This window comes from Rattus norvegicus, chromosome 18 (genome assembly GCF_021556685.1).
Source record: "Rattus norvegicus strain SHRSP/BbbUtx chromosome 18, alternate assembly SHRSP_T2T, whole genome shotgun sequence".
Lineage (NCBI taxonomy): Eukaryota > Metazoa > Chordata > Mammalia > Rodentia > Muridae > Rattus > Rattus norvegicus.
In genome coordinates this window covers 6,126,199-6,153,379 of record NC_141551.1, presented here as the reverse complement: position 1 = coordinate 6,153,379, position 27,181 = coordinate 6,126,199, and the positions used below count along the sequence as shown (strand labels likewise).

At 43.5% G+C, this 27,181-nt stretch overlaps 1 protein-coding gene across 1 annotated transcript in view; it reads right to left on the bottom strand.

The window, feature by feature from the left end:
* Positions 1–6,467: 6,467 nt before the first annotated feature.
* Positions 6,468–27,181, bottom strand: part of Psma8 (proteasome 20S subunit alpha 8) — a 64,450-nt gene continuing 43,736 nt past the window's right edge. The window contains 3 exon segments of the mRNA NM_001108884.3: positions 6,468–7,542; positions 10,858–10,920; positions 11,265–11,384. Of these exon segments, the coding sequence (NP_001102354.1) occupies positions 7,450–7,542; positions 10,858–10,920; positions 11,265–11,384 (276 nt within the window). The 3' untranslated portion in view covers positions 6,468–7,449.

The following is a 27,181-nucleotide window of genomic DNA, read 5'->3' as shown; positions in this document are numbered from 1 at the left end:
CGGATAGCACCCAAGTAGATCTTTGCAATAAAATATCTCAATTGAAACTGGCATAGTGAAAACAGCAGACTCTTCAAAACTCAAGAACCATGTCTGATCAAGGTGGCCTTCAGTTGTCCCTGCATTGCTAGGACAGTATAAGAAACCTTACATGCACACCCATGCCTGTGTCTAAACAGCTCAAAGACAAGAACTATGATTCCCCAAATAAGCATATTACTAAGGATTTCCTAGAGGGACAAAATTATGCTTTACATGATCAGAAGCTGAACGGCCACCATGTCCATCTGCATGTTCCAGAAGTAGACAGACAACCTTGTTCTGTACAAGATTAAAGCCTCAAAAGGGGAGGGAGGGGTAGAGCGAAGGTCTGGAGATCTGATCCGGCTGGTAAATGTCCTGCTGCACTTACAAAGGACCAGAGTTGGTTTCCCAACACCTACAGCCATCTGTAACTCTAGCTCTGGGGGATCTTATGCCTTATGACTTTCCATTAGCACCAGCGTGACTGCAGTTCATAAACAGCCATTCAAGAAAATCACTCATAAAATAAATAAATCTAAAGGGGGCGGAGGAACAATGGTAGAGTCTCAGTCCAAGAATGAAATCTGGAGCTCCACGTTGGTTGGTTGGTTGGTGTCAGTCCTCAAATGAGGCTGAAGATGGGTGTGAGTCCATAGACGAAGGCAACAGAAGTCCTTGCTCACAAACAGGGACCCAATATGGCAGCAAGCTCTGCCTCCTTCCACATGTGGCTCCACGCAGACTCACAATCCAGTGGATGGCGCCACACATGAGCAAAGGCCCATTAGCTGCTATGGAATTGTCTCTGGACACTTACAAAGACACTCTGAGAAAACTGCTTACTAGGTATTTCTTGATGCAGTTAAGATGGCAATCAAGCTATCATCACAATTGGAGAACTTGTGAAAAGAAACTTCTTTCCATCATTTTTCTCATTTTTAATAACTACTGTCTTATGGTATAATGAGGAAACAAATCTTAGCTAGTATTTATATTTTTGTTTTCGTTGTTGTTTTGAGACAGTGTGCCCCACAATGCAGTCATGGTTGTGCTTGGCACTGACCTTGTAGACCAAGATGACTTTAAACTCAGAGAGATCCACTTACACCCAGTGTCTTAGTTAGGGTTTTACTGCTGTGAACAGACACCATGACCAAGGCAAGTCTTATAAAGAACAACATTTAATTGGGGTTGGTTTACAGGTTCAGAGGTTCAGTCCATTATTATCAAGGTGGGAGGGAGGAGCATAGCATCCAGTCAGGCATGGTGCAGGCAGAGCCGAGTTCTACATCTTCATCTGAAGGCTGCTGCTAGTGGAAGACTGACTTCCAGGCAGGTGAGGGTCTTAAGACCATGGCCGTAGTAACACACCTACTCCAACAAGGCCACAGCTCCTAATAGAGCCATTCCCTGGGCCAAGCATATACAAGCCATAACACCCAGCTACATTACTTTTTAATAAGACTGGAAAGGACTGGCATCTGATTTTGGATTTTCAAGCTTTACATGAATGGATTTATAGTATTCACGGAGGTTTTACTAAATATCTCCTTTGTACTAGGCACTATTCCAGGTTCTGGCCATATACCAGCAAATAAAATGACACAAAGGTTACAATTCTAGTGGGCAGTACAGTCGGTCAACAAGCCTAAACAAACATATTTTACAGACACATTAGTTGGGTAGCATTAGGTTGGGGAAATGCAAGTACTTCCTTACATGGGGTAACCCATGTATACAGTGAAAATGTGCAGCACTTAGGAAGTTGTGAGCATACGCTGCATATTGGGCACTTGCCACAGCGACAGATGCCCAACAGAAGGAATTTAAGGGAAAAGGGTTTTATTTTAGCTCATAGCTTCAGAGGGTGCATTTATAGATGATTACTTGACTACATGTTTCTAAGACGACAGGCAGAGCATCATGGTGGCAAATGATTGTGGGGAGAACTGCTCACCTCTCATCAGACACAACAGACAAGTAGAAGAAAGGGACAAGCTACAGGCAAAGACCCATCTTCAATGACATAATCCCTACACTAAGTTCCATTTCGGTGAGTTTCTAGATTTTCCCCAATAGTCCTGGCAGCTGAGGGCCATGATATGAGCCTGTAACAGCTATCATCTCCATACCATAATGGTGGGGGATAGAGGAGTGTAGACACAGTTCCTCAGCTCTGAGGCTGAGAGCACGCTCAGGGTACACAAAGGTAGTGAGGCTGCAGCTTGGCAGGAAAGCAGAGGAGAATGGTAGGAGATAAAACAAAGATGTCTGTGAGTGAAGTGGACAGGATCTCCTCAGGATTTGTCAGAATTCTGTGCTCCCTCCCAGACCCATGCACAGTACACACATCCCCAGTACCAACATCCTCCGACATCTGTGTATACATTACATCACAAGAGGCAAGAGAATATGTATATTTGCTTCGGCATTTTAACATTCTTGGCTTAAGATGGAGTTTTGTGTTGTTGTTGTTGTTGTTGTTGTTGCTCTACCTCTGAGCTACAACATTTGGTTCAAACCATGCCTTCACAGTTATTTCTGCTTTATTTTGAGAAAGGGCTTCACTATACTGCAAGGCAGGCAAGCCCTGAACTAGCAATTCTCTTCTTCAGTCTCCCAAGTCCTTTGGATAACGGGTGCGTCTGACAACCATTTACAGCTTATAAAGAATCTTTGTATTTCTGCCAAAACGTTTTTGGGATTTGGGGAGAGAGGGCACTGAATCTGAAGATAGGTTTGGACTGTGTCCTAGCAGTATGGTCTTCCAATCTGAGTATAAGTGCTAACAATAACAACATTTCATATTTGTAAGTGTGTGAATCCTTTACTACCTTGGGCAGTACATTCATTCCTAAGCATTTCTCTTCTGTGATGCTGTCAGAGGTGAAATTGTTTTAATTTTCCTTGGGGCTATTTATTGGTAGTTTTGGTGGTTTGAATATGTTTGGCCCGTGGGAAGTAGCCCTATTAGGAGGTGTGGTCCTGTGGGAATAGGTGTGGTCTTGTTGGAGGAAGTGTGTCACTGTGTAGGCGGGCATTGAGGACTCCTAGTGCTTAAGCTCCACCCAGTGGGAAGAGACCCTCCTCCTTGCTGCCTGCAGAAGCAGTTTCCTTCAGTCTGCCTTCTAATCAAGATGTAGAACTCTCAGCTTCTTCAGTAACATATCTGTGTATGCTTCCCACCATGATGATAATGACTGAACTTCTGAAACTATAAGCCACCCCGATTAAGACTTTTCCTTTAAAAGAGTTGCCTTGGCTACGGTGTCTCTTCACAGCAATGAAAATGCTAACTAAGACAGTAGTGTAAGAATACACAGTCCTTTCTGCGTGTAAATTCTGTAATGAATCGCACAGGATGCTAGAACTGGTAAGTAGCATCTGTGAACAGGAAAGGTCTTCCCTGCCTTCCTTCTATTCTTCTCCCTTTCTTTGCCTAATTGCTTGGGCTCTAACTTCCAACACAGTGGGGGATAAAAAGCATAAAAGCAGGCATCCTTGATCATAAAGTTTTCAGTCTGTCATCATTGAATATGATGTTATCTTTGACTCCTTCAGAATGTTCCTTTAGCGTATTTAAGAAGTTATCTGTTTACTGTCTTTAATCACAAATGATTCTGTGTACATTTCCCCCATCGGATAGCTTACTGAAGACAGACACAGGAAAATTGGGGGCTTTTGAAGCCAGAAAAACGAAAAATAAAACAAAAACAAAACCATCCGAATCAACAGCGCACGCGCGCGCGCACACACACACACACACACACACACACAAACCCCAACAACAAAACGCAAACAGTTGTAGTTCCTAGATGTTTGCTTCGAGGACTCCTTACTGTCATCAATAGGATTGTTAGTGAGAAAAACAAACTTCTACTTCATGGCTTCACTGACAAGAGCAGCCATCACCTCCTAAATACATAAGAAAAAGGAATTCTTCCAAATGCATCAGAATCTGTTATAAATGAATGAGAACAAAAGCCAAACCCCATCTGAAAAATTAAGCCAAATATACAATTAATGACAGTTAATGACAAAAATCCAAAACCTTAAAAACATGCATATTTCCACATATTACAAAGTCAAATCAAAATTGGACTTGTTGGCAGAGTTTGAGGCTATACTGTATCAATTTTGGTTCAACAGTGAAGCCAAGCCAGTGGACACGGAGAAGCAGGACCTGCGGGGAGTAGACCGCACAGTCCTGATAGCTGGGAGAGGCCATGGCCCTCTGTCTCATGTAGGATCTGTTGGCAGGATGTAGTCCACTTACAATGAGTAAACTAGATGCATGGGAGTCAAGAGCCCACAAGAACATGGATCTCTCCCGCTAGCCGCCACCTTGACACCCATGACCCTCAAGAAATTGATGCTGCTAGACCTGGAGAACTATACATGATGGTCCAGTTGCCATAAATCTGAAGGGAAAGAATAGAAAGATTTGGAGAAGTTGAGTAGCCATGACTCTTTCACACCAGCTAAAGGCGTGAGCTCAATGTTCGGGAGCTGCCGCCCTTGCCTTTCCAGTCTTGCACAGAAACCTCTTGTAGGCATCCCTACTGCGGAATCATATAGGGAAGGGAAACGGGAGCCACATCTCCAGTCTGGCTGAGTGGCCACAGACAGAACCACAGCCGCAATGTGAAGAGTGAGAGGGATTCTGTTTCTAGAAGCACAGATCTGTGCAATTGCAATTCTAACTATACTGATGGATTCTTTTAAAAAAGAATTCTTCTACATATGTGAAACACATCTTTAATTGCAATATTTGCAATAGCAAATGTTAAAATATGAAAACCGAATGTCTATGTAAAGAAAACTGGTCAATACACTGGAAAGAATGATGCCAGTGCAGAACTTTAATCTCTGCCTTACATACTGTTAGAAAAGCAAGGTAGAAACAGTAGTGAATACGGCACTATCGGTGTTAATTTATAGGATTTGTCTCCTTGCTGTAATAAAAGCTACTCACAGAGGTTTGTTAAGGCTCACAGTTCAAGTGTATAATACACCGTGGTGGGTAGGTTATGACGGCAGAAGATTGAGGTGACTGCCACATTGTTCTTACTGTGCACAATCAGGATGCAGATATGTTTGTGCTCAGCTCATGTTTTCTTTTCTATTTAGCTTGGGTTCCTAGCCCATAGAATGGTGCAATGTACATTTTGTGTGGTTCTCCCAACTTAACTGGATTTGGATAATCCTTTACAGGAATGCCCACACAACTGTCTCTTTGATGAGTCTAGGTCCTGTCAGCTTTATAAGTTAGCCCTGTCCCCATAGGTTTGCAGCTCATATCTGCATTCAACTCCAAGTTCCAATGTCTCTAGAATCTTTACAGTTTCTGCTGGATAGATTTATGTCAACTTGACATAAGCTAAAGTCATCTGAGAGGAGAGAAGCTCAATTTAGAAAACTGGTGATATGAAAGTGTAAGCCAAATAAACCCTTTCCTCCCCAACTTGCTTTTTGGTCACAGTGTTTTACTGTAGCAGTAGAAACCCTGTACACTGTCCAAAGGTTTAAGTGCAGATTCTCTTATAAGACTGATGTCTCTTAACTGACACCTGTACAACAAAACCAAGTTACATGGTTCCAACAAACAGTGGCACAGACTACACATTTCTGTTCCAAAAGGGAGGAATGAGGGCAAAACAGGGGTTCTAGTGACCTGATTCCAGCAAGGCAGGGTCCTACAGTTCCATAACCTTCTAGAACAGCGCCGCCAGCTGGGGACCAAGTATTCAAACACAATCTGTTTTCTCTTCAGTCCCGTTTCTTAGAGTCTTCCGTGATACACGGAGCTGGAGTACAGCCCCTCACCCCCACCCCAAGGACTGCTACTTTATGAATAGATGCCAGTTGCTCACTTTTCCTGTTTTATCCCCTTCTTGTTTGTAAGGACATAAATGTTTCATTTCCTTTTTAAAAAATCTGGTATTGTATGCTAGATTTATTATAGAAGTTTTTTTTTTTAATTCCAAAACCATTAGCAACATACCCTTTGTTAAATTCACAGATTGCAAAGGAAATAGACCCTTGACACTCATGAATTTCTAAGATTGGGTGCAACCATGACATTTTGATCGCTTTTGGACAAGGATCAGATCTTGTCCAGTTCCATGTTTGCTCAGCATGTATCCAACGAGATGAGCAATATATGAAGGTGACTTCAAGTCACTGTACCTTCAGCTTTCCTAAAGCCACATATTTTTGTATGATAATGCTGTCTCCCACTCCTGGAAGTTTGCCTGTTTTGACTTAGGAATCCATGTTGTATGTGTATGTGCAAATATACATATATGGTATATATGTATATTTTTTCACTAACTGTGGGATCTTCCATCGTGTGCCAAAGAGATGAGCTTTTCACAAGTAGATAGGGTAATTACTCTACCCTTTTCTTCCAATGTCCGGCTCTTTGAAGGAGTCACTCTGTAAGTTAACTTTACAAGCATTTATTAAGTCACACCACAGGCAAGCTGTCAGAACAAGGATAAGTATGATCTGGAGCCCAGTCTTAAAGCTCTATTAGAGCCTCTCAATTAGAAGAGAAGGCAGACACAACCATTAATTTCACAACATTAATCCCTAATGAAAATTATTGTGACCTAATGTCCATCTTCCTACTGTATAGTAATAAGGACAAAACAAAGTCTAGCTGGGTATGGGAGACACACGTGATCCATTGAGATGTGGAAATAAAAGGATCAGGAGTTCAAGGTCATCCTCTGGCTACAAAGGGTGTTTGAAGCCAGTATTGGCTTCGTGAGATCCTATCTTACAAAAGAAAAACCAATAAGCTGAGCTTATTCTTGTCCCTACAATTTTAGCATTGATCACACTGCCTAACTTACAATTCTTCTGCCTCAGCCTCTAGAGTCAGCACATGTAGATTTTATCAAATTGTTGACACCTCACGAACACACTGATCTTCTTACCATTCATCAAGAAATGCAAGTCAGGTGGGGTTGGGGATTTAGCTCAGTGGTAGAGCGCTTGCCTAGCAAGCGCAAGGCCCTGGGTTCGGTCCCCAGCTCCAAAAAAAAAAAAAAAAAAAAAAAGAAAAGAAATGCAAGTCAGGGTTCAGTTTATTTTGAGAGGACTAGCTCCTTAACTAACAGAGAAGAGGCAAACTTCAAAAAAATCACTAACTTTAAAAATCATCTTTTTCCCTAGAAAAAGGTTTCTATGAAGAAAAACAACAATACTATGCAAGTTTCACAATATAGTATCAGACTTATGTGGAATTGAGGAACTTTAAAGAAAATCTTTCCATTAACCTATGCTTGAAAACAACTGACATTCTTGACGATGAACGTAGAAAAACTCGGTGGTTGGTTCCAACTCACCGATTTCTTCTAAAAGCTCAGGAAGAAACTCTAATCAGAAGAGAGCGTGAACTTCCAGTGATCCTGGACATCAGGTTGACTTCTTTGACTTTTTCTTTTCTGCTTCGTCCTTTTCCCTTTCTATTTCAGTTACCTCCAATTCAATTTCTTTGGCACTAAACATCTGGGAAAAGAAAACATCAAAAAATACCAATACTTGAATATTTTTGTATCTGTAACTTTGTGTCTTCTAACCTCAGGATGGCACAAAGTACCTCAGTAATTACAAAGTGATGCACTTGTACCAGGATGTTAAATCCCGGCCTGAGACATCCGGCATCATCACAGGGCGGGGGCATGATCCTTCTTCACACATCCTGTACATGCATTGTCATACATGCACTGTCATTCCGTGACATGTAAACGCCACGCTTATTTCTGAGAACTTCCTCTCCTTCATTCTACTGTGGGATTCTCTTACATAATTCAGCCATTGCTACAGCGAGCATGAAATGTCTCCACAGACTCAGGTATTTTGGGCATTTGGTGCCAGCCTGGTTTTGCTCTTGTAGAAAGCAATGGAAGCTTTGAAAGGTGGGGCCTTAAGTTTTATAGCTTGGTGCCACATCTTGCCCTGTCTCTACTTCCTATTATAGGGTATGTGTTAGAAGGTGAGGGAGGAGTTCTAGCCCAGACTGGGGAGCGGGGAGCAGACAGACAGACAGTGTGAGAGCATGTGTGTACACACACCTGTGAGGAGAGTATGAGAATAGCCTTACTAGAGGCTGACTATTTGATCCGGAATTTCAGGGCTGGGAGAAATATTTGTATTTTAAGTCAACCACTCTACAATAATTCTGCGAAGGCCTCCCCAACAAAAACAAGCTTACAGCAATGACAGTTTCCATTTAAGGGGTAAACCGCATGTTCCAGGAGCACAGAATGAACCAGACAAGGAGATCTGAGCATGACATAGCTGGTCCTTCATAATGCAGCCAAGGGGATAACCAGCTGTGCCTGCGGGACGGGAGGAGAGGCTAAGACACACCTCTCCCAGAACTGTGGGACCTGAGGAGAGGCTAAGACAGGCTTCTCCCAGAGCTGTCGAGCCGCCTGCCTGCGGCTTCTTGCCTCACCTCCCTGTGGCACTTCCACCTTCTCCCAGCATGGCTGAGACTTCTAGGTCTCACCATAAACCATAAAGGTTTATCACCTTTAACCTTTATGTGGGCACCAAGGTTTCTTTCTGAATCCCACCTTTAAAAAACTGTTGACATTGCTCATAAGAAATATTCTGTGCTTTCCCCCCTTTTAGGCAAATACATTTTCCCTTCAGTTAACAGTTACCCCTTTGTTCCCCTGTTAGCAGGCCATTTTATTTACATTTTCGCTTAGGTCTTGCCACTTTATCTAGATATTATAGAGCCTAGTTAAACAGGCCAAGAACCAAATCCTTGTATTTTCTACCTCTGTATATAAGAACACACATATTTTATATTTCCTTTCTGTGTAATAGTACTGATTGAAATGAATATAATTCAGTAAGGTCTACTGCATAGCTCACTATCATTTTATGAACTAGTTACTCATAGCGTTGGTGGTGACTGGGTGGGTGGGGTTGTGTTGTTTTCCTTTTTGAGTTGGGGCTTTAACTGCCCTGGAACTCACTATGTAAACCAGGCTGGCCTTAAACTCACAGAGCTCTGCCTGCCTCTGCCTTCTGGACGCTGGGATTAAAACTATGCCTGTCCCATACTTACTTGAGGTAGGTCCTGCAACATAGACGTGGCTTAGAACTTGTGACATACTGCTTTGCTTTCCCTAGTGCTAGTATAACAGGCATAAATCATCATGATAGGTTGTACAGCAATTCTTGGATGGAATAATTATTAGCCTCACTCTGTATAGAAGAGAGCTGAAAACTAATGATGGGGGCAATTTGCTCAAGGTCATCCTGGAAACGAATTGATTTGCTAGAGTGCAGACTCAGGTCAGTATACCTCAGCATGGTAAAGAAGGTCTGCCATGCTCGATTCCCTATGCTGCAGCACTACATACAACAGCATTCTAACTTTGCTTCCAGGCAATGCATCCTTCTACCCGTTGTCAACAATACGTGCATAACATGGTCACGTATGTTTACCCGAGCAGGTGTGCCCATGACTCAGCTAAAGGAAGAGTCCTGCTTTGGTGGCTTCAGAGCTGCTCAGTGTCGGCGTATCTGTCCCTAAAGTCTTATCAGAAGTGAAAATGGAGCCCTCTACTCCCCACAGCCTGTGTTTACGCTTCTGTAGGGCTGTGCAGGGGCCCTACTGCAAGTGCCTGTCCCCATTCCTCTGATTTATTGACATCTTGCTGCTGCCCTAGCCTCTTGTCCCACCTTTTGGAAAAGTGGTAAAATGACCCCACACCCACATTGTTTTGCACAGTACTGAATTTGGCATGAATTTTTCCTTAAACATAAAGGAAAACATATATAAAATCAATCTTCTAAGTATATTTTAGTACAGTTTCCCATGTTTTGAGAGGTTTTATGCATTCTATATAGAGAACCACTGGCAGATTAGGCTGCTAACAATTCTACCTCAGAGACAAGAAACCACATAAGAAAGGCTCTTAAGACACTGAGAGCACCAGCATAGTAACTGACAGGCTGCTCTGAGCTCAACTCGTAATGACTGAAGAAAGGCACACAGGCAGTGCTAGGAGTGTGACCAAGAAACATGATACTAGGGATTGAAATTAAAATGTGAAAGAGGCTCAGCAGGTAGTACATGTGGTGCACACAGGACTGAAGCATGTAGCTCAGCAGGTAGTACATATGGTGCACACAGGACTGAAGCATGCAGCTCAGCAGGTAGTACATGTGGTGCACACAGGACTGAAGCATGTAGCTCAGCAGGTAGTACATATGGGGCACACAGGACTGAAGCATGCAGCTCAGCAGGTAGTACATGTGGTGCACACAGGACTGAAGCATGTAGCTCAGCAGGTAGTACATGTGGGGCACACAGGACTGAAGCATGTAGCTCAGCAGGTAGTACATGTGATGCACACAGGACTGAAGCATGTAGCTCAGCAGGTAGTACATGTGATGCACACAGGACTGGAGCATGCAGCTCAGCAGGTAGTACATATGACACACAAAGCCTTGGGTTAGATCCTCAGAAACAGGGAAAACTGCAGCGATTAGAAAGTATGAAGGCTCTCTCATGTAGTGGAGGTAACAGACGTTCCTGCTCTCTGGGTGGGCAGACTATTAGACAGTCATGAACATTAAATGGGCCATCTGTATCAAGCTCTTATCACCTCTAAGTCTTTAGAAAACCAGGAGTAACCCCTGCTTGCAATAAGCTAGCAGACTAGCAATTCTCGGCCCAAACAGAGATCGCTGTGGTGTCAATGGATGTAGCATGCTTGCAATAGCAGTTCACAGGCACCAACAGCATTTTAACGTCTATCGAGCTATACTAGTATCTCTACTTTGGTCAAAACTCACCTTCAAAGGTTGGTCTCTTCTTATGATAGCCAGTTCAATGTTCTTTCCGCCAGACTGCACAACCTGGTGTGGAGCAAGGACACAGAGGGACTTCTTCAGCTGGTTTTGGTACAGTGTGTGGTGTGTGTGTGTGTGTGTGTGTGTGTGTGTGTGTGTGTGTGTGCATGTATGTGTGTGTGCATGTGTGTGTGTGCTGTGTGTGTGTTTGTGTGTGTGTTTGTGTGTGTGTTTGTGTGTGTGTGTTTGTGTGTGTGTGTGTGAGTGCACATGCATGGGTGTGTCACAGGGTTTGAGCCTTCAATGCTATTAAAAAACAAGCTACTTCTGAAAATTGTGTGTTTAGTGAACAAAGCAGAGTAAGGAAACCCAAAACAAATCCTCAGAGCATAGCGTATGAGGCCACTCACTTCAAGCAAAGCTTTTATTGCTAGTTTGATAGCTTCGTTGTCATTTGAAATTGCATCTTCTGTGTAATTTTTTTCTAGAAATTCCCGAACAGTTTTAGCACTCCGGCCTATTGCATTTGCCTAGAAAAGTTAAAACAAAATTATTGATACCAGTCGGTTTATTGTTACCACATATGATCAGGCTTTGGGAGCTTACTCCAGTGTTGAATAATAATAGAATCATAAAGTGAAAAATTTGACAAGGATTTTAGAGAGTCATTTGTTATGTGATTGATCCATAATATCGCCCCCGAGTCTTCCATAATTCCTTCCAGATTTACCTTAACCTCCCTAAAATTCCCAAGTTTATGTCCTCTTTTTAAACAACCCACTGAGTCCAATTTGTGCTGCACAAACACAATTCTGGACCAGTCACCAGAGCACACCAGTTACCGACCAGAACCACACCCTTAACAGAAACGGACTCTCCATCCGCTGGCCACAGCTCTCAGTCAGTCAGTCTCCAGGGTGGAGGATCATGGGCTCTCACCCCTAGCACCCATGGAGAATGTGGACCTGGTCTTTTGCAGGCAGCCAAGGCTGCTGTAAGTTGACAAATGCAGCCGTCTGTCCTGTTAAGAGGACAGCCGCAGTCCTCCTGACCTCTGTGTCTTACGCTCTTTTGCCCTCTCCTCTGAGATGGCTCTCTGAGCCTCAGGGTGAAGTGACAGATGTCTCGTTTGTAGCTGAGCACTCCATGGACACTTATGCTTAGCACTGCAATCAGCAGTGAGGACCACATCAATTACCACCCACTGCACAAAGACACATCTGTGGTGGGAACATTGGCAAAAGATATTACTTTTGAGTATGTGTGTATATGAATATGTGTCCAGAGAAGCCAAAAGACCCACCACCTGATATGAGTGCAGGGAACTGAACTCAGATCCTTTGCAAGGGCAGTATGCACTCTTAACACCAAAAGTAAACCCTTCTGCCTAGCATGGTTATTGAGACTAATTTGCTTCTCATAACTTTTTGTTAACTGGTTGCTTCGAAGAAGTACATAGCAGTTTATTAAGAAATTTCCCTGGGTGTTGAAAGCCTCACAAGCTCATCTCACAGGGACTCACCCTGCCATACACTGTTCTGACACTGAGAGAAGACTCCATAACACTACGTATGCTTGCATTTTTTTCATGCATCAAAAGCGTGAACCACACTGCCAAGTGTGGCTGCCAACCTGGGCTTGACACTCACTCCCCCCGCCCCCATGAGAAATGCAGCAGCTTTTGTTTCCTGCGGCCTTTCCCTCCCACAACTTGGAGGTTTAGTTGAGAGCACCCTTCACTTCACTTCAGTGTAGGGCAGGCCTCTCCCCAAGTGTTCCAGTTTCCATTATGATAACCTCTGTCTCTGCACATTAAGCAACATTAAGCTTCCTAGTGCTCTTTTTTATCCAAACGCTGTATTTTGAATTTCTTTCTGCTACTTGTTTTCACTATAGTCCCTGCACAAGGGAAATCAGTAGTAGTCATTCCACAGATTCAATCCTCCACATACTCAATTTTCTTCCACCAAAGACATTAGTCCAGTATGTTTTAATTTAGCCTCAAGCAAGCTCTTAGGACACAGGCAGAAAGCAATCAGATTCCTTGCCAAACTATCACAAGAATGCCTTTGTATTAGCTACTTTTAGTTGCTGTGATTATACACCAGGACGAAAAGCAAGTAATAAAACAGTCAATCCGGGCTTACGGTCTCAGAGACTCAGAGTCTGACATGAAGAGAAGCAACAAGCAACAGGAAACAGAAACAGAAGCGGAAACAGAAAGCTACGACCTCACATGTCAACCAGAACCACAGTGCAGACTGGGCCTGCTACACTAGGAGGCTACAAAGTCTCAAAACCCACCTCCAGTGACACACTTCAGGAGAAACATCTGCGGGAAGTCAGACGGTTCTCTTGTCCAGCTGTGGACTCCACAGATACCCTTATGTCCACCTCTGATATGCACCTTGATAAGCCCTTCTTTTAGCCCATCCAGCATTCGGGAAATCTGACTCTAAGGCTGTCATCCTTCTGCTAGTAAAAATAAATTTATTTAATCTAAATTTGAATTGAGTCTATGTCTTTGGTCTTTCTTAGTGGATTCAAATGCCCTAACAGTGGCACCAACTGAGAATCAAGAGCCAAGGCAAAGCGTGCTCGCTCTCTCTCTCTCTCTCTCTCTCTCTCTCTCTCTCTCTCTCTCTCTCTGTGTGTGTGTGTGTGTGTGTGTGTGTGTGTTCGTGCACACTGGGGGTTAAGTATTCAAACCAACACATTCTTTCTCCCTGCCATGGGCCCATGGCCATATCATAATGCAAAATACACTTATGAAGTTCAACCTCGAGAACCCCCACAATCTTTAACAGTTCCAATAGTGTTTAAAACCCTCAAGCCTCTTTTTGAGTCAAACTCTTAATTTGAAATTAAGAACCCCCATTAAAAAAAACCAAATGACATACTTCCAACATGCAATACAACAGAATATACATTTCTATTCCAAAAGGATATAGCGGGGAAATACTGGATCAAAAGAGGATGGGAACCCACCAAGGCAAAACAATAAATCCTGTAGCTCCATTTATGAGGTCTGGGGCTTTAGTTTCAAAGGAATTTGTGGTTTAAGCCCTCCACATTTGCAGCCGGGAACTTCTCCCTCCCCTCTCCACTTGTAGAGGGAGGTGCTGATTCTCTAATTGGTTCTTGATTGTGTCAATAAAGAAGTCAGAAGCCGATTACTGAGTGAAAGGGAAAAGGTGGGACTTCTGGGTCCAGGAGGAAGAGAAGGAACCCAGGAAAAGAGGAGGTCTTTCTGTAGGCTTTGGGAAGGAGGCACTTGACAACCCTGTAAGATCTTGGGTGGCTGGAAATAGCAGCCTCCACACCAGCAGATGGCTGAAATAGGCTAGCTGTTAAGGTTAGGGCAGGAAATTCTTTGCCCAGCATTTGTGCTATCTGACGAGTTTTAAAATAATAAAGCGGCCTGGTGTTTTTCTTCCACAGAGCTAAGGTGGGCAGGAGGAGAAAGAGAACAGCCGGGCAGTTGATGGAGGTTTGGAGAAGCTAGCGGGGGTGGGAGTTGGGGGGTGGGAGTGGAGTGTGGACTGCAGCTTCCAGTTCCTGTGTTGGGGGATGGTTGGGGATGGTTGCATTCGATCCTGGGCTGAGGCAGATAGAGCAAAGGGAACCAGGAGAGGTCTGAGCATGGGCTGAGCTCCAGAGAAAGGTGCCAGGGAAGGTTGGCAGAGCTAAGTTGGGAGCGCGGGCTGGTGGGAGCATGACCGCGGAGATAAGCCTTGAGCACCCCCCAACTCCCCCTACGCACACGCGCAAAGGAGGAGCCAGGTGTTTTTAATTTTACACGTGCCACCCACTTCCTAGTCTCTTCGCATCATCCTCTCTCTCTTAGGCTAGTTCTACTCCTTGTATGCGTCTCTCCTTGGCAGGTGCGTCCTATCTCTGCCATCTCCGACACCTTGAGATCTCTATTAAGGAACAACTGGCTCCATTTTTTGTTGTCCTAGTTAAATATAATGCTAGAATTTGATTTATTTCTGTTTTGTTTCTTATGGTGTTTTTTTTTTTTTTCCTCTCTAATCATGTCCTGAGCTTGGTTTTCTGTCAAGTTTTCCCTTTATAATCTTGCGATTTACCTGTCATAATTTTAACGGTATGTTACAGGACCTGTTTGACCACAGACCTGTAACAAGGACCTTTCCCATGATCATTAAAAACAAGTGCAAAATTCCTCCTTGTAATTACTCGCTCCCTTGCTATAACAAAGGTTTTATAGTAAGTCTGGTCTGCTTCATTCTCCTGCTATTGAGGAAACTAAGTTTGGCCCGGTCATAAAAATACAAGTTTTACCTTGCAACATCTCAATGTTAGCCTTGGTTTTCTGCACCACAACAGTCTCCATTGAAACACACACTTCACTTTTGCTGCTTCATTTAATGGCCTTTCACAGCTATTTCATCTCTCAGACTCCCCTTGTCATCTTAAGTGGCCATAGTGACTCTCGAAAATCATGAAAGAGCCACAACCCCCTTGTGTGGCATCCTCCATGCCTCACACCATCAAGTTCTGCTGCCAGCTTGAGACCTTTACCTGCCTTGAATCCATGTTCAGCAGCTTCTGTTTGCTCCTCTCTTTCCCACGTTAGAAGCTTAGCCAGATCACGGTTTGCTCTGAGAGCACCATCCCCTTTGATCAGAACAAAGCAGGCCTCTTAAGTGCACTAATCTCCTTTAACAATTACAGATCCCCTCCCCCCACATACACTTTGGCTGCAACACTAAGCTTCTTAATGTACTTCTACTCTCCAAATTGTATATTTTATATTTCTTTCTGTCCCATTTTCGCTTTTTCATTGTAGCATTATCAACAACAACCATTCCACAGACTAAACATTATGCAGTCTTCAGATTTTCTCCACCAAAGAATTAGTCTGCTGCCTTCTAATTTAGGTTCAGATAAGTTCTTAAGAGAAGAGAAGAAGTCAGCCAGCTTCGTTGCCAAAACAGCACAAGACAGCTCTGTTGCAATCCCTGTCGGCACGACAGTCCAGGATCCTCCTGTGGGCACGACAGTCCAGGATCCTCCTGTGGGCATGACAGTCCAGGATCTCCCTGTGAGCACGACAGTCCAGGATCCTCCTGTGGGCACTACAGTCCAGGATCTCCCTGTGGGCACTACAGTCCAGGATCCTCCTGTGAGCACTACAGTCCAGGATCTCCCTGTGAGCACGACAGTCCAGGATCTCCCTGTGGGCACTACAGTCCAGGATCTCATTACGACAGCTTACAGCACTCATCCACTTTTCTATTGGGGAATTCCAAAATGTTCTATACGTCTCCAAACTAGACCTTCACAACGAAAGCCTCCTGGACTTAACTGTCTGTACTACTCACTTTCCTGTTGCCGTGATAAAATACTAGGGCCACGCAGCTTACAAAAGAAAAGTTGATTTGGACTTCTAGTTCAGTTCCATGAGGAAGAATAGTTAATGGTGGCCAAGGTATGCCATCAGGGAGATGGAACTGGAAGCTTAGAGATCACACCTTCGGTCACAGTCACAACACAGAGAGAACAAATTAGAAGTGGGACAGGCCCTGATTTCTCAGACCATCCCCAGTGCCATATTTCCTCCATCAAGCCACACCACCTCCCTCAACAGCACCCTATGGGTCTGTGGAGTGGCATTCTTCAAATCAGTGTCCATGGATTATTTCCATTGTTCCCAATTCCATGGACAGAACTAAGAAAAGAGCCATTAATATCTAGTCCCTTCATCCCAACTTGAAAGAACATTGAGGAACTGCCACAGGGGGGCAACAACAGGGGACTTCCATGGGGTCAATCTCTTGCCCCTTCAGACTGCACTGTCTACATAATCACACAAGTCTCTGTTAATTTTTCATAGAATTAGTTTGCAATGGACAATCAAAGTCGAGACTTTACATTTTCTTCCTGCCCTGTAATGCCCGTTATTCTCTGTCAGTGGCTCCATGAGTTAAACCAAGAAAATCAAAGTCCCCTGAATACTTTTCTTGAGACAATATGATCCCAAGAAAGACCAAACATACACACACACACACAGTCTACAGGATGGCAAGTTGAGACATAGGGGAAGGCAGAGGGGGAAATGAAGGTCTAGATATGACCACATTTCATTGTAAATGCTTATGAAAGTCTAGAAATGTAGGAATATGAAACTTCATAATATATAAAATTAGTAATAATGTCTCTTTTAAAATACATACAACAGAAAACAGGATAAGCCAAGTGTTTTTAACAATGAGTGAGGACCCTGAAGATCTTCCTCAGAGTCTGCCCAGGTGACTAAGCAAGGATCTATGAGGTGTTTTACCTCCAAAACCCACATAGAGTTGGAAGAAAACAACCTCCTCTGACCTTCCATGAACACTGTGGCCTGCGTAGGATCACACATGCATATGTGAAGAGGTGCCTCAGTAGTTAAGAGTTCTTACTGGTCTTGCAGAGAATCCAGGTTCACTTCATAGAACCTATGCGGCGGCCCACAACCATTCATGACTCCTCCTGGCTACCATGGAAATTAGGCATGCACATAAATACATGCAGATGATGCATTCATACACATAGAAAGATACATATTAAATTTTTTAAATTTAAGAAATCTTTTCAGGCCCAAGGTTTTGCCTTTAAGGTGTCAGCTTTTAAAGTAGATTCCATAGACTGTCAGAATTTAGAGAGGGAAGATGTAAGATAAAGTGGTTCTAAATTGAAATAATTTGAAGGGACTAATGAACTAGTTAACCACAATTAAATATCTGCAGTGCTTTTTAGTAGACCTGGAAGTGTTACAATAATGAAATACTAAATTTCTTTAGGAAAATGCTTCCCACAGATATGTAGAGCTCATTAGATTCTTTAACATAAAAAGAAAAAATTTTGGAGAAATTATAATCTTAAAGGTATAACATAGTATCTTACTTCTCAATTTTAAGTAGTATGCTTAATGTTGAAAACAGCAAAACCTGTCCCCAAAGCATCATTACTATTAGTGATGAGGCCTTAGTCTATAAAAGTGAGTTCCTGACAAACGGGTATAGGATAATCTTTCATTAAACACACACCTCACTCATACTCATGCTTACTATGCCCTCTTATCAGGGTTTATCAGTGTCCACTATCAGCTCATTTTAATGCTTTTAAATGAAAGTTTAAAGAAATAAATAAGAAGCAAGAAATCTTTGAATATAAAGTTTGAATGGTAATGGCAACTGTGTAGTAAAATTTTTATAAGCAATAACATAAATGAAAGAACAGATTTTTATAAGCATATATACCACTTATTACATACATTTTAGGTACCTATACTTCAGAACTGTTGTAACCACATATATATATGTGTATATATATATATATATCACAAAATATTTTGTTAAAAATCAATCAGGATTATGGTGAAAGAAATTCAGAATTTAATAATCTGAAGGCCATATTTCCTCATCATAAAATATATTATAACTATTTACCATAAGACAAATCTTGAATGTTCAGGACACAAACTTTCTCTAGTACATTTTTATGTAATAGAAGAAATAATTAGAAAATTACGTTCAAAAATAAGAATTGATAAGGTTTCAAAAGTTCAAGAGATTACTTCCAGCTGAGATACAAGTAGGCCATGTTATATGCCTTCCTTCTTTATTCATTAACTATAATCATTGCCTCTCTAGAACGTAAGATTCCGGGTTGGCGCTAGGATTCCAATAGTGTAAGACACAGACGACAATCCCAGCCTTTGGATAGTTTAAAGTCCATTGTGACTTGGGGAAGCAGACAATGCACAAGGAAATATTACGTAAAACTATATGCTGGTGGAAAATACAAAATAAACCACGAAGAGAAGGGGATGCGGAATAGATTGCAGTGCCAGGAAGAATGGTTAGGAGAGGTATCTTCAAAACCATGCAGACATCTTTGAGAAGAAAGCTCAAAGCAGAGAAAAGCAAAAGAGAAAAGCTGTGAGGAAGCATGTGCTGGCATAGAAGAACTGAAGACACAGTGTGGCTGAGCCAAGATGGCAGGGACAGGTGGACAGCTAAGTAGATGAAGGGACTAGAGGAGCAGAATAAACTTCATTTTGTTTTTCAGACTCATTGTTTTTCAGACTCCAGTTTAAGTTAACTCGCCCTTAGAGAGGCATCGACCCCACCCTTGAGTTCTGAGAAAAACATGAAATGTCTCTGACAGTTCAAAATAGACAAAGCCGCTGAAGAAAGCAGAGTGAACTAAGAAAACACTAGTCATTCCCCAGTCAGGATGCTCCTTTCTGATGTTCGGTCCCTCCTTGTGGTTTGACCGGATGTTGTGAGCAATCAGCTTAAAAGCCAACATTCCTTTACCCCTCACATAATGCCAAGACTTGGAAACTCCAGCTTGCAGATTTTTCCTTTATAAGCCCCTTTCCCCTAAACCTCAGGGCAGCTCTCCTATCCTGTTCCATCATCAGGAAGGTTTGTGGCCCAGGCTCGCAAGCTTGAAGAAAGACTCTCTCGGGTTGTGGTTCCTGATGGTCTCTGGGGATCTCACAGTTTGGGCACATCATTTGGTGAGTTGGCCAGGAAATCCCCAGAGCCCAGGACTCCCTCCCCAAATCCTGACCCAGAGGATCTGGCATCGGCTCTTAAGTGTCTAGAATCTTTGTGTATTGCCTGTGTCTCTTCTTTTGTGGGTTTGTTTATTCGTTTGTTTTTGTTTTGAAAAACAAAAGCACCTGGAGGTGTTGGTGTATGTGTCCGGGAGTGACTTAGAGCAGAAGTGCTGGTAGGTCACAGCAGCGGGGGTCAAGGAGACATTCACCCCCCAGGGTGGATGAGGTGCTAACACCCCCACCCTATCAGTTAGAGGAATTTTTGGTGAAAGACCAGAATGTTCCACCATCAGTTACTTTCCTTCCTGTGTTGCTTTCAGTTTCTGAAGTAGGAGACTGTGAGTCTGAGTTATTAGATGGTTCATTTTTGTTTTCAGTTGCCAAGCGGTTATTCTATGTCTGTCTGTCCTGATTCTTGTGTTGTTTGGTCTTTTTCTGCATTGGACTGTGACAGATACAATGGGACAGACCACCTCTGACCCCCTCAATCTTATTTTAATTCATTTTAAGGAATTTAAGGCTAGGGCTCATAACCACTTTTTATATGTGAAGAAAGGGAAGATGGTCACTTACTGCAGCTCGGAACGGCCAGCTCTAGATGGTGGATGGCCACCGAGGAGACCATCCATCTCCCCACTGATCAGCACTAGAAAATAAAGTGTTTCAAAAGGCTCAAGGACACCCTGATCATGCCCCTATATAATAGTCTGGAAGGACTGAGTTACTAACCCTCCACCTTGGAGTGAGCCTTTCCTCTTTCCCCTTGCTAAAACTTGTCAACAGAAATAGTTCCAACCCTGGTGACCAACAAGTACCTCTCTAGTTCCCTGTTTTTCAAGATAGTACCCCAGAAGATCTCATCCCCCTTTATGGATCCCCTTTACCTGTGCCACAGGGTGACAGGGAGCAATTGGAGCTGGCTCCAGCACTGCCACATGCCCTGGTGGCATCAGCTTTGGGCTCAGAAGGGAGATCTGCATGGGGCACAAGAAGTAGGCACAGTGTGTCCCCTGATATTAGAGGGCCAGAAGCAGATTCCACTGCTCTGCCCCTATAGGCAACGGGGCCAGCAGACCAACCTGGGAATCAACCTCACTATTACTGACCCTTTGATGCTGTGGATGCAAAACGTCCAATTTTCTGAGAACCCTAAGGACCTTATTGACTTCTTAAAGTTCTTTTTACTCATCAGCCGACCTGGGATGATTATCAGCAGCTTTTTCAGGTTCTTTTTACTACTGAAGAAAGGGAGCACATTTTCCTAGCGGCTCAGAAAAAATGTTCTAGGAAATAATGGCACCCCAACCCAGGACCAAGCCCACAATGATGAAGGATTTCCCCCTTAGGAGACCAGACCAGGATTTCAACATGGCTGAAGGTAAGGGGTAGCTCCAGGTCTACCACCAGGCTCAAAGTGGCTGCTAGGTGGCCCACTAATTTGGCCAAGGTTTATGATGTTAGGCAGGGAGCAGATGAAAGTCCAGCAGCATTTCTTGAACAGGTCCTGGAGGCTTTCCATTGCTATACATACACAAACCCCGAGAAAACAGAGAATTCTAGCATGGTAGCCTTGGCTTTTATCAACCAGTCAGTGCTGGACATCAGGAAGAAATTACAGAGGCAAGAAAGCTTAGGAGAAAAGTTACTGAGGGATCTAGTGGAAGTTGCAGAGATACAATAACAGAGAAAGTTTAAAAGAAAAACAGATTAAGACAGGAAAGACATTGAATAGAGATTTGGCCAGAGTCATCCTAGTCAACAATGCCTCGGATCCAGGAGAAAGGAAATGTCAGCTCCAATGGATTGTTAGAGGAAAAGAGACTAAAGGAGGCTGCCAATCACAATCGGGTAAGAATCAATGTGCTTACTGCGAGGAAGAAGGTCATTGGGCTAGAGACTGTCCAAAGAAGAAACAGGCTATGGTCATGGGGGAAGAAGATTGAGGAAGACAGGGTTCAGAGCCCCCTCCCTGAACCCAGAGTAACTTTTAGAGTAGAGGAGAAGCCCCTGGGCTTCATGGTAGATACTAGGGCTCAACATTTGGTGCACCTGAAGGCCGACAGGCCAATGTCTTCCAAAAGGTCCTGGGTCCAAGGGACCGCAGGTACCAAACAACATTCATAGACTACCCAAAGATCAGTAGATTTGGGAATGGGATGGGTAACCCATTCATTTATAGTCTTCCCTGAATGCTCCTACCCCTTTCTAGGGAAAGATTTGTTAGCATAGGTGAGAGCTCAGTTTCATTTTAAACTGAAGGAGTCCAGTTATTGGATCACAAAGGCAACCCAATCCAGGTTCTAACCCTTAACTTGGGCTCTAAGACGGAGTATGGACTATATGAGTCACCAAACTCCCCATAAGACTTGGACATCTCGATGAGGAAATTTCCCCAAGCATGGGCAGAAACAAGGGGCCTAGCAAAACATTGACCTCCGGTGTTTGCTGAGTCTAAACCAGGAGCTGGCCCAGCTTGGGTCCACGAAAGCATGGAAGGGGGTCACACCCTATATTTGTATATTGGCCCTAGGATCCTCAAGCCATGCCAGTTGGCTTGGAATACTCCACTGTGACCAGTGAGAAAGCCAAATTGTAGTGATTACCATCCCATCCAGAGCCTATAGGAAGTTAATCATGGGGTAATGGACATACACCCCATGGTGTCTAACCCATATACTTTGCTGAGCTTGATGTCACCTGACTAGAGGTGGTACTCTGTCCTTGGTCTAAATAATGCATTTTTAAGTTTTCCCCTAGCCTGCTAAGAGTAGGGAATACTTTGCCTTTGAATGGAATGATCCAGAGGAAGTCATCAACAGACAGCTTACGTGAACTTGCCTTGCCCAAGGCTTCAAGAACTCACCCACCATCTTTGATGAAGCTCTGCATAGGAACTGAGTGAGTACCAAACTAACAACGCAGATATTACCCTTCTCAAATATGTCGATGATCTTCTGATTGTGACAGAGGCCATGGAGTGTTGGCAAAGGGGCCTCAGAGATTCTTGCAGACTCTAAGGGTGCATAGGGTATCAAACATCAGCTAAAAAGGTGCAGCTCTGCAAGACTGAGGTGAGTTACCTCAGTTACATTCTGAAGGAAAGCCAATGATGACTCTCGGCAGCAAGAAAAGAGACTGTCCTCAGTGTTCCTATCCCCTAACCCCCTTGACAGGTGAGAGAGTTCTTGGGGTCCACAGGCTTCTGTAGGCTATGGATTCCAGACTTTGCTGTGATGACTAAGCTTCCATAAGAAGCCACCAAGGAAAGTAAGGACTTTATCTGGACTCCAGAACAACAGAAGGCTTGTGAAAAGGTAAAGCAGACCCTGTTGTCTGCCCCTGCTCTGGGGCTGGCAGACATCACTAAATCATTCCATCTGTATGTTGACGAGCATGGAGGTGTAGCTAAGGGGTCTTAACCTAAACTTTAGGGCCATGGAAACAGCTGGAGGCTTATTTATCAAAGAAGCTGAACCCAGTGGCAACAGGATGGCCACCTTGCCTACATATTATTGCAGCTATGGCACTGTTGGTCAAAGCTGCAGATAAATTAACTCTGGAGTAGAATTTGACTGTGACTACCCCATGCAATTGAAGTGGTACTCAAGCAGTCTCCCGAGAGGTGGCCGGGTACTGCCCACATGACTCATCATCAGACTTTACTAATCAACCCGGCCAAGTTACTTCCCAGCCACCTGTTTCCCGGAACCCTAATGACTCGCCTACCCAGTCCTGACTTGGCCCGTCCGCTCCATCAGTGTGACCAGACTCTGGCTCAGGCACATAGCATCCTACTTGAAGGACTCTCGGCTTCCAGACGCAGAGCAAATTTGGCTTTCAGGTGGAAGCAGCTTCCGCCATGACAGCCAAAGGAGAGCAGGGGCCGCCATGACTACAGAAATGGAGGTAATCGGGGCTCAGGCCCTTCCTCCAGATACCTCAGCTCAATGGGGTGAGCTGATAGCGTTAACACAGGCCCTCATCATGGAAAAGGAACTGAGTGTTACTTTAACATCTATACAGACAGCTGGTGTGCATTTGCAACCGCTCATGTGTATGGAGCTACTTACCAGGAATGAGGGCTCCTAACATCAGAAGGAAGAACAAATAAAGGTGAAATTCTACAACTCCTTAAAGTTCTCTGGCTGCCAAAAAGATTGGCAATCATTCATTGCCCAGGGCACTAAAAAGGAATAGCACCAGTGGCTGGAGGTAACAACCTAGCTGGCAAGGCTGCTAAGGAAGTCCCTTTATAGAAACAGTCATGTCTGTGTTGGCCACTGTCTTACCTAAACCGTCTAATCCTAACCTGCCAAAGCAACTGGTCTACACAGAAGAAGAGATTAGCTGGACTAAAAAAAACCCAGCCCATGAGTCAATGTCTAGAGGGCTGGTGATGATTGGCTGAAGGTAAGCTAATAATGCCTACCTCTTTAGCAAAAATCATTCTTAGAAAAATCCAGAGTCACCCACATGGGTGTCAGATGAATGGCAAATGTGGTCAGACAATCCAAAGTGACTTTCAAGGCTATACAGAGCACTCTTTACAAACTTTAAAGCTTGCCAGCTGGCCAATTCTCCCAGCAACCCCAAGCCTCTAGGTTCCTGACTGTGAGGTAAGAGATGGAAATTGATTTTTGACCTCTGAAAAGAGGTCAAACCAGGAAGGTCCAGCTACTTGTGGACACTTTCTCCAGGTGGACAGAGGCATTCCCAACTAAGACTAAACCAGCAAAGGTAGTGGCCAAGAAATTGCTGGATGACATCTTGCCCAGGTATGGATTTCCTCATATGATAGGGTCAGACAATAGACTGACATTTGTGTCCAAGGTAAGTCAGGATGTAGCAAAGGTCACTGGGGCAGATTGGGAATTGCATTGTGCATACTGATCTCAAAGCTCAGGGCAGGGAGAAAGAATGACTAGGACATTAAAATAGACCTTAAATGAATTAGCCTTAGAGACTGGTGGGTACTGGATGGCTCCTTACCTTTACCCTATATCGGGTAAGGAATTCTCCTTGCCAGATGACTAACCCTCTTGGGCTTATCCCAGCTTCCATTGTACCCAGCCTGCAGTCAGCAGCCATTGCAGACCTGGAGGATGATGATTTAATATTTAGGGTCAGAGCTACCCAATGGGTTCATAAACATGTTTGGTCTAATTACATGCCCTTTATGAAGCAGGCTTGGTTCCAGAACCACATAACTTTCAACCAGGAGACTGAGTCTATGTGAGGAGATTTCACCAAGGCACGTTTGAGCCCAGCTGGAAAGGACCTTACATCATCCCCTTGACCTCGCTGACTGCCATTAAAATGAACGAAATCACCACCTCACTACACCACACACACACCAGACCTGCTGATCCCTTCTCCACTAAAGAACACTACCTGACTCCAGCCTCAACAGAACGGAAAGTTCAAAAGGGCACCAATCCCCTCAAGTTAAAATCGACTTAGTCCTGAATCTACTGTCCCTATTAACTGTATGTATTGCAGCCTCTAATCCATACCGGCCTTTTGATTTAACGTGGGTGACTGAAAATTCTGAGACTGGCTATCATGCCCAACTGGCCTGTAAAAGGGTCAAATGGAATATCCCAGTTCCCCGACTTGATTTTTGATTTATGCCAGCTGGCTGATAACTCATGGTCCAATACCCAACAGACTCCTCAAGATTCATACCTTGAATGCTGATAGAGGACTTTTTACATATTTCTGAGACAAAAAGAACTATCAAATGTGGTGGTCCCGAATAGTTTTACTGTGCTGCCTGGGGATGTGAAACGTCAGTCACTGGAAATAGGGCGTGGAGGGTGTTGAAAGAGGATCTTATCACGGTTGCCCAACAAGGAGATAGGCCAAAGTTTTGTCAGGTTCACTGACAAGAGAAAACAAGCCAAGGGATGGGAAGCCAGAAAATGTCTGGTCTCTGACGGCATCATCGGGGTTAAATCCCAGATTTCTCTCTACAGTCAAACTCCTAATGAGGCTAACCACTGTCATCACCAATGGCAGGAGACTCAAGTCAAATTCTAGCACCCCTTAAACCAGTACTGGTCCCAACACCTTCTAGACCAACAACTACCTTACCGTCAGTTACCCAATCACAGGGACCCTTAGTTTCAGAGCTCCCTCTTACACAACCAGAATCAGCAGATCCCCTCTGGATGACAAATACCTTCCAGATATTAAGTGCTTCCAAGCCTGAACTTACCACCTCCTGCTGGTTAGACCTTTTATAAAGGTCTTGGGTTAATAGCACAATACAAAGTTTCTGAAAGACATTCTGCATGTAGATGGTCTCAGGAAGGTCCAGCTTTAACCCTCCAAAGCATATCAGGACAGGGCATCTGCCTGGGAAAGGTCCCCTTGTCATATCAACACCTCTGTAATTAAACTGTTCCCATAGTCCATTCCAATGGATTATCCCCCCAGAACAGGTATGGTGGGTCTACTTAATAGGACTAACTCCTGTATGAACGGAGTGGTTTTTAATTCTTCTACCCCAGGCAGGTTCTATATCTTGGTTCAATTAATGCCCCGTATAACCTATTATTCAAAGGAAACGCTTGATAGGACAAACTGAGAGGGGCTTAATGAGACAAAAAAGAGAACCTATTTCTTTGACTTTAGCATTGATTCTAGGCGCAGGGCTAGCCAGAGTTGGCACTGGAATAGCTGCACTGGCATTACAGGAAAGAACTATGACAGTTTAAAAGCAGACATGAATGAAGATATCCAGCGCCTAGAAGGATCCGTTTCCCACCTGGAGCATGACAGAGATTCTCTGAGTGGAGTAGTGTTACAAAATAGGCGGGGACTAGACTTAGTGACTAGTCACTAATCACTCTGCCAATTGGCCCAAGTCCACTGAACTGGCAAGAATCTGAGGCACATCACCATAAGTTTTTTGATGCATTTCTCTCTATGGAGTCCCAACAAATGGAACTTAATTACACAATGTAAAGCAAGGCAATACATGAGTGTTGTTAGCAAAGAATCCTGTATCACACTCTTGCTTTAGCAGAACATCCTTTCACCTGTGTCTGCTTCAGTGACTTGTTCCTTCATGTGTTTTGTCCCAGCAAAACACCATCAACACAACTGACTTTCCAAAGAACCCTTAAGTTTCCACTTCAATACTGTTTCTGAATCCGGGGCATCTGACTCTTTTACCATTAAAAAAGCAGCAAGCTAATTTACATAACATGTAAATAATATGGTATAAAATCAAGTCTGAACCCAATAATTAGAAATAACACTGAGGTGCTCAGTGGAGTGCATCTTTTAATCCCAATAGGCAGATCTCTCTGAGTTCAAGACCAGCCTGGTCTACAGAGTGAGTTCTAGGACAGTCTTGAAAAACTAAAAAAGAAAAGAAAAAACAAAAAAGAAAAGAACACTGAGACAATGTTGAAATACTTAAATTCATTTAAAAATAACATGTGCATTATATGTTTGCTATATTAGCCTTTTTGGTCAACCACTACAAAATACCAACAATTAAGTGACTTCAAGAATGAAAAATTCTCAAAGGTCTGGAGACTTGAATTGTAAACTGCTTTCAAACAAGGGTTTTCTTACAATATCCTCACACAGCCACCCTACCTCACCCCAATCCTGCTTTGGAAAAGTATGATTTTAAATAAAACCATAGCCTTTATATTAACTTACTAGAATTTGTTATGTTTCCTTCAATTCATAAGTTGAAGTCCTAACCCTTCAATATGACTAGTTTTGAAGCTA